The 8,841-nt window shown below is 45.3% G+C and overlaps 1 protein-coding gene across 1 annotated transcript; it reads right to left on the bottom strand.

The window, feature by feature from the left end:
• Window positions 1-2,310: 2,310 nt before the first annotated feature.
• Window positions 2,311-7,942, bottom strand: LOC104513389 (adenosylhomocysteinase B-like; the record flags this gene model as incomplete). The annotated part of the gene is made up of 4 exons (XM_010156721.1): window positions 2,311-2,470; window positions 4,193-4,268; window positions 7,073-7,263; window positions 7,924-7,942. Coding segments are annotated over 4 exons (446 nt in total), but the record flags the coding sequence as incomplete, so codon positions are not given.
• Between the last annotated feature and the right edge of the window lie 899 nt (window positions 7,943-8,841).

Genomic DNA, 8,841 nt, shown 5'->3' with positions numbered 1-8,841 from the left:
AGACATTCTGTATTCTTTAACAGCAGTTGTGATGAGAGAGTGAGGGGAAGCTTGCTGCGTGTTTCCACACCTCTAACCTATCTTCTAGTCTAGGTAGACTTGAATGAGCCCTACTTTCAACTGTTAGTTGCACACCAGGACTGAACTAACTTCTACTTAAATTAGAAGCAGATGAAGCACAGAACACAGTTCCCTTTGAAATTAGCCCAGAAAACTCATCCAGCTTTTTAAATTAAAGGCAAATGGCACTTTCAGATGCTGCATGCCAAAAAGTCTCCTGCACTCATGATCCACTCGTTCCACACTGTGCATGCTCTGCTATGTTTCTCTTGTGCTACCTCTCCTCCAAAAAGGTGAAATATCACCACAAGCCCTTAGAATACATTAGACTCCATTATCTTCAAGATACAAAAAAGTGCAATGCTACACAGCTTCACTGAAACAGTCTTTGAAGCAAAGGGCTTAAGCACAGACCTCAGTTAAATGAGATCAAGACTCTACTCAGCGGGTCCCATTCTAGAAGTTTTGCTGTTTCCAAGCAGCAATGGACTGGAAGGTAAAACAGATCAAGTTCCACCACCTTCCAGAGATGGCCTTAATTAGTTTACTGAATCACTGCACGAGACTTTTCAACTATGTTCAGTGCAGATACTGCACACATTTTGGCAAGGGAAATGTCGACAGGTATGGCATCCTGCCTACATTCTAAAAAAAGTCAGGGACAGAGCTATTCCTATGAATTCAGCAGGCAACCCCAGGCAGTAGGGATGTTTTTTATCAATGGCAGTAGAGACGGATGCAGAGACAGTTCAATAGCCATTGCCCTGCTGCACTACATTGCACCGCTCCTCTCCGCACCAGGAGCACAAGGCAAGTAAAAAGGAGCAAACGGCCAGAGGTGAGAAAGAAGCAGAGAGCAGGAAGGCTGGAAGTGAAAAAGGAGCACAAGGACACCCAGGAAAAGGGACAAACTGACACGCTGCATGTGCATGGCAGGGAAACAACCCTGCAAAACAGTATGAACACAGAAAATGCCTTTTTTTGCCTCTGAATGCCAGAGGGACAGAGAGGCAATTGTGGTATTCCTTGTCAAATGGCAGGAAAACAAGAGGACAGAAGCAATCTAGGAAGCAAGAGACCTTTAACAGAAGCAGGGGAATTCCAGCATGGCTGAGCAGACACCTAATGACATTTAAATAACAGTTATTATCACTACAGTCTAAAAAAATCTGTTGACTGTGGGATTATTAATGACATCAGGTTGAGCATTAAGGAGAAAGTGAGGCGCCTCACACAAGTTCCCTCTCTTCCTGTGCCCCTACCTGCATGCACACATGGATGGGGAGCAACCCGAGACTCCTCCCCTCATACCACCCTATCCATGGGCCTGCCACCTTAAGTTTTTTCCCCATAGCTTCCTCTTAAAGCAGTGCAAGAGTCAGAGGAGAGCTGATCAAGCTGACTTCTAAAGCAACCTCATCTCTATGGACCAAGAATGAACATCAGTACAGCCTACTATCAGTTTAGTTTCTACCCCATACACCATCCAATTTTCTTCATGTCCCAGATCAAACATGCCATTTAGCAACAGTGGGCATCTGTGGCTTGCAGAAGCACAGATGGACACTGGCAGAGCAATGGAGAATCTGTCATACTTGCCAGGCACAGATCATCCTGCTACTGCAGGTGATGCCAAATTCACTTGAGAGAAATCTTTTTACATAAACACAGGCTAGCAACACCACAGTGATCTGTTTTTAGTTTTACTAACTTATACTGAAGGTAACAAGTCAACAAAGCAAGAGTCCCAACCCTGACACCACCAACATATTCACTGCACTGGATGAGTTAATGACTTCTAGTTTATATAAGGCAGAAAACTGTTTCCTTCCCAAGAAAGGCTACAACTTGTCATGACTTCATCCAGAGGTGCACTAAGGTTTGGGAAGAAAAAGCATTCATGTTAAAAATATTAATTGCAAGTAGACATTAAGCAATTCTAAAACATAGCCTGTTTCTAGGAAGCTTTTGGCAAGTCAGTAGTACCACTGGTCGTTCTCAGGTAATGGGCACTGTGAAGGATGGCCAGAAGGACAGATCACTGTAGCTTATATACTACAGAGCAGAGACTGAAACAATGCCTTCAGGTAAAATTCTGGTCTTGGACTGTAAGCAGTTTTCACAGACTCATTCACAGCCTGTTTGTACATGCCTGTCTCTTGCCCCACCCCTTTTACACAAGCAGGGAATTCCTGCACAGACTGCCTAAACAGCCTCCCAAGCAGAACTGTGGCCGACAAAACAAAATACAAGTCACCTTCCAAGAGCTGTGGGTATTTGGTATGAACTAAGTTGGTAAGATCTCCACCATCATCCAAAATCATGTTGAGGGGCTGTCCATCCTTGAAGTACAGGGTCTGCTCAATGCACCACAGATACTCCTCGTCAGTCTCCCCTTTCCAGGCAAACACTACACAGGAACAAACATATACAATTAGCCAGTTTCTTATGCAGCATGTAGTCAAGCAACCAAAGGAAGATTTCAGCAGCAGCTCTCAGTAGCAGAGATGACAGACAGATGATTATCTGTTCCTGCAGGCCAGATTTGCATTAAAAAAAAAAAAGATGTCTGAGCAGAAGTGAAATCACTTTGCCTTCTGCTTCAGGCTAGAAACTTGGTCAAAATTTTGAGACTTCACTGCTCTCATTCTTCCATGTTAAGAGGGAGAAGGCAAAGCAAACTAAAGCAGACTTACATCCACAACACCCCATTTGCTCCCCACCATACATTAATACACCATACATTACCAGGAACTGAGTTTAAATTCCAGTCTCCAGCACAATGCTAAAATCCAAGCTGCCATGCCTTGTCTGCTTTTATTAGGGCTTATTTCTTAATCAGCACACCTACCACCAGCAATATGCTGCAAGGACTAGCATGTTGTATCTAGCAGTATTTTTTGCCTTTCCAGGCATCTGTACTGGCTTCATGCTATACTTGAGCCTCAGTGGTACTTGGCCATTCAAACATATTAGGCACATGATTTACATACCCCAACATTTGGCTAAATTGTCACATTTTCACTGTTTACACTGAAAACTAACTCAAGCCACAAAGAGTCAATCATGCAATTGCCCCTTCTGAGGAAACATGCATCAGTATCTCATACTGTATCCAAAGGATTAGCATTCCTCCAAGGTCTCAAATTCAGCATGTGAAGTGCAATATTAACAAAAAGAGCAAGTTCCACAAAACAAGAATACCAAGGGCAGAGGTCAAAACCTTAGACAAACACTCTGCCTGTAAATTGTTCTTGAGTTTTGGGTGTTTTGAGCAGTCAGGAAGGTAATACCCTAACATCAGATCTAGAGTCCCACACAGTCCCTTGACATCACATGCCAGACACAGGCAGTGGAAATGACGCCTGCAGCTAGTAATGCCAAAGGAGCTGATAAGGGACCACTTTCTTCTGTTACCTCAGAATGGACCACATCAGGGGAATGACTTCTGGCAGTAGCTAATTATAAGAGACATGAAAGACATCCCCCAAAGCAAAGAACCAAGCTGCCAGAAATTTGATTTAGTCTCTGCCAACATCCAGGCTCAGGTCATGCAGTTCCCAGCACAGAGCCATAACGACTATATGTCCTTAAGCTAAGTAATACAGCAGACAGTTTAACATAGTCATACTAATCTGCAAGGAATTGCTTTTTATTGGAAGACGACAGTAACAAAACAGCAGCATCCTGAAAAACCGCTTCAGGAATATTAGGGAGCAACACAGCTGGCCTAGCTCCAGCCTGAAAATATTTTGAATATTGACCCTGTCACTGTAACAGGACCCACTGCAGTTAACATCCCTTCCCCAATCCCTATTTAGCATCAAGCTTGCTGGAAAGCACCAAACACCTCCACATCAACCCATTTAATAACCTGGCCTATTCAATCATCTTAATGACCAGGCTTAAAGCTGGTAACATACAGCCAGGCCCTTTCATAGCCTAACACCAGCTATTGTCAGGAGTGCTACGTACTAGTCTGATACAATGCAGCTTGAATCAAATGTCCTGTTGTGTAACAATCATTGGTTTTGATGGGCTATTTCTACCCTGAAGCTTGTTCAGAAGAGCTTGATTTAGCTAGAACAGACAGTACACCAACTCAGAGCCAAGTTATAACAGGAAAACTTACCAGGGATACCAGCTTTTGCAATAGCAGCTGCAGCATGGTCCTGAGTGGAGAAAATATTGCAGCTTGACCACTGTACCTGGAAAACAACCCAAGTTTTGTTTGCTGAACAAAGTTCTGAGATACCAGGCACTCTCTTTCAGGCACAGAAGTTAAAAAGGGAGCAAGAGCAGAAAGGCTTATTAGTGCAGATTCCTGCCTTTCTCAGTAGCTCTGCAAAGTTAAAGTGAAAATTAAGTACCTAACTAGACCAGGGAAAATAATGTCACTTTGAGAGAATGTAATGGAGCTTTAGCTGTGCCACATATTCAGCCATGTCCTTACCCATGAGAGCTTCTGCCAGACAGCCAGAGCATACATTCAGCTACAGATCTTCAGGAAGTGCACAGTTGGGTGGGTTTAGAAAGTTCTGGTGAATGTTCAGATATTCAGAACAGCCACATAGCAAGTGTCCACTGAGGGATGTGGACATGCAGCAACACATCTGCTGGCACTAAGAAGAGTCAGAAATGCAGCTGAAACACTACACTCCAACAGGAATTCTCCAAGATTATGCTCACCCAACTCCCACTCTGTGCTCCAGTCATGGAAGCTCTTCCAGCTGAGCTAAGCTTTTTCCACACGTTTCATAACTAGGCTCAGGCACCTAGAAAAGCAACAGCATGTTGCTAAGTTGCATTGAAAAGTATCTGCATACTTACTGCAGCTCCCCAGCAGGCACAGAAACCACCACATCCCAGAGATACACACGAGTTCTCACACTGCTCCCTACAGCACTGGCTGGCACGTATTTATGTGCTTATTTGTAACAGACCTTGAGGAGAGAAGGCAATAAGGCATAATCCTTCAGCCTGTTTTCAGATACACATCCCACTTTATCAAGAATTAACACTACCAAGTAAGGGCTGCAGTGGGAAGCACCTCTTCTGAGCCTACATAACCAACACTTGTCAGCGAAAACTTATCTGGAAGGAGCACAGGAAAAGTGAATTAATGACCTCCTCCCGAATTCAAGCACTACACCTCCTCACCTGTTTTTTCTAAGCTCTCTCAGTATCAGTACAGATGAAATCAAGAGGTGTCATAAAATTCAAAATACACAGAATACCTATATATTATATTGTTTACACTTCAAGCACTTGATACAAGACATAAGCCACTTCAGCTCTGCATGTTCAGATCCATAACACCAGTTGGCCTACATGACACAGACTCCAGAATAACTGGCATGCCTGATGGGCTCAAGGGCTAATACACCTCTGGTTATGTATTTTCATTACACTTTTACAACTCCTACTCTGAGGTACAGGGTATTTATTCTGTCTTTGTCAACCTAATCAAAAAGGGATCCCAAAATTACTGTGCTGTAGTGAGCTACATACTCATCACATAGGGTATGGTTTCATTAGTTTCACTCCTCCCTCACAGGCACCCAAGTTCTGCCAGAACAGATGAAGCCAAACTCAACTTTGACTTAAGTCTAACATGCAGATATCAGGACAAGGAAGGGGCTAGCACACAATCTTAAAGACACATCCAGAACTTAGGTTTAGAGGAACCAAATCTCTGCAAATCTCTCCCTGAATGACTTTGATGAATCCCATTCAACAGCTTGTGCTCAGACTAAAGCTTGGCACAGTTTAAGTAAGCACACAGTTGCTGGCTAGGCCAGCCATACTAGAATACAGCAACCAACAGAAACAGCAAGGAGCTTCCCAAATTTCAGTGGCTATGGCTTTCTTTTAAATTCTGTGGAGGGACAAGAGTTTCATACAGCACAGCTGGAATAAAGCCAGGACTGTACCTCCAAATCAAAAATTGTTAAGCACTGCAATATTTGCAACCATGGAACAGCTCTGAACAGGCTGAAGAACACCTGCACAACAACAAGTACCTTGTCCAGGTACGCTGTCTAGACCGACAGCCTCCACTTTTTGAGGAGATGGTTTAGCTGCTACAGAGAGAGCTTCTCCTTCTAGTGCCTTTTGATCAGCATGACACTGCTCAACTCTTAACCAGTCCCAGGGAGGGATCCCATACAGGGCACCTCTGGGCAGCCTAAGTTCAGGCAGCTAAACTGCAGGAAAAAGGAATTTCAGATCACATACGTACTTAACAATCCATCACCAAGTTCCATTCAGGTCCCTGCTCAGTAGGCAGGCTATGTGGATTGTGCTCAGATGCCTGGCTCTCATCATGCCCTATGCAGTGAACACTCAGCCGTGGCGTTCGAACTTCATTCAACAAGGCAGGCGGAGGGCACAATGCAGAAAATGGATTGTAAGTATCTCAGGCTTTAATATGGACCAGGGTAACTGGTCCATAGTCACACAGCAAATTCAAAGGCTGTGGACTCCCCAGGCCTTGATCACTGAACCACACTGCCTCCATGTTGTTTTCCTGCACAGCTCAAGGGCCAGCACGAGCTCTCAGAAAGCTTCATTAGTTTTTGCTGACTTTATCAGGGCACAGTGTGGTTCTTAATACAAGCTAATCTGTGCTGCAGGCAGCCGCTTTAGCATTACCAGCAACAGCACTGCATGCCCAAACACAACACAATTGCGCAGGAGCAGCTTTCAGCACCACTGCTCAGGGTGCTGTACACACAGCTGACAGTTGCTGAAGCCAGTGACCCAGCCCCGAAACAGGCACTCATGAAGATGCAGCTTCTCCAGAAGGAAGACATAACATATCCCAGAGGTGCCACGCAGTAGAGGTGACAAGCTTTTTGCTTAAGGAGAGAAGGCATAATCCATCCACATGGAGATTGCAGCAGTCTCTTCCAAAAAGTACAGACAGGATCCCCTAAGGTAGTTACATAAGGGGAAGCAGTGCCTCAGGCACAGCACTAAGAGTGCACTGAAGGAGAAACAGACACTTTACCTCAGCTCCCAGCTCTATAAGGGTCTCTATGAGAACTGCCGTCTGCACAGTCATATGAAGGCAACCAGCAATACGTGCACCTTTCAGTGGCTTTGATGCAGCATACATCTCCCGCATCTTCATCAGCCCTGGCATCTCATTCTCTGCAATCTCGATGGCCTTGCGACCCCAGTCTGCAAGGCTGATGTCAGCTGCAAGAGAAGAAGGGCAGGTGTCAAGTTTACATAGCTGAGGCCTTGATAACTGTTTGCACACTTGTGGATAGGCATCAGCTGCAACAGCTGAACTGAACATCCAGCAACAGCTGGGAGACAAAGTTGGGAGCTAAAAAAAAAGACCCTATTCCAGGTACTCTGTGCTTTTTTGCTATGATACACCAGCTTTCAAACACATTTAAGCCATACCTAACAGCCCCTCTGAAAAAAGCGTGCTCCTGTATGAGCATATTAAATCAACTGTGATCTAGTGCACTGCCATCCTGAGGCCCATTCAGCAAGCCCCAGCCTTAAGCACTCCTTACAGATGCTGCCCAAGAGTCTGACACTTCCTCAAGTATGTATTTATTTCCACAGTATTAAGACTTGCAGGGGGGCTACCTGTACAGCAATAGCTTCCCCACGTGAGAACACATCCCTGCCAAGTGCACTAGGAGCAGAGACCACCTCAGTTCCCCCTCTTAAGAGTTAAGCTGCAAGGTTCTTACATCCGTCGGATCCACAAAGATTATTTTCAAGGCACCACAACTACCCTAGATACAAGTCTACTACCTTTGAAAAAATGGTAAATTCAGCAAAAACTGAACAAGAGAGACTTCCAACAGGCTAGCTTGGAGTAGAAAACACCACACTCACCATGGATGTCAGACTCAGCCTTAAAAAGCCAAGGGTCAAAAAGCTAACACCTAGGTGCACCATGTGCGGCACAGGCCAACACCAGGTGCCCCTCTTAGCTCTTTCAGAGATTTCAGAAGCTTACCATCTCACTTAAAAACACAGGCAGATACTTGTCTTTCACACACCTAGTAAACACAAGCTATTTAAAGCACTCGAGGACCCTAGGCCTTCTGAGTCAGACTACTGCATTTAAAACACACAGCCTAATTGCCTTTTGCTCCAGAAGGAAGCCTAGGGGCCACTGAAGCTGTTGCCTGTGCTTTAGCTGACTGGTGCACAGCCTGCCCACCAACAAGGGACTGAAACATGCCCAGGCAATGGACGAACCACGGAAACAACTATATCAAGAGTGGGGAGTGCTGAATTTTAACACCTTGGAATTTTAACCAGGGCAGCTTAAAAAAAAATATCCTGAGGTATTTTAGGATTATAACCCCCAAGATGCATTATTTGTGAATCTGAGCCTTACAGACTAGCGTCCTTCTCTTTGAGCTTAGCCTTTAAAGAGTACGCAACTCTTCATAAAAATTAATTTTTCTGTGGAGTTTCGTCACGAAAATGCCCGCCAAAATCTTTAGGGATACGTGTAACACAGGTCTCGGATTTCAAGATCCTTCCACATCCTGTGCGGCTGTGTCCCCGGCGATGGGCTTGTGGTGAGCAGTCAGTGCAGGAGGGGCCGGCCCTGGGGCAGCAAAACTGCGGGTGGAAACCCCACTCGTGCCGCCCGCGGAAAGCGACAGCAGCCTCGAGAGAGCTGGTGCCGCCCCCCGAGAGGCCCCCTTCTTCCTTCTCGGCGGTATTTCAGCAGCACGGGGGCGAACGCGGCCCTGCCCCACACCGTGGAGGTGGGGTTCCAGGCTTGGACTCCCCGCC

Source organism: Eurypyga helias, unplaced genomic scaffold (genome assembly GCF_000690775.1).
Source record: "Eurypyga helias isolate BGI_N326 unplaced genomic scaffold, ASM69077v1 Scaffold26138, whole genome shotgun sequence".
NCBI lineage: Eukaryota > Metazoa > Chordata > Aves > Eurypygiformes > Eurypygidae > Eurypyga > Eurypyga helias.
The sequence above is the reverse complement of the archived record's forward strand: the minus strand, read 5'-3'. Positions and strand labels throughout refer to the sequence as shown.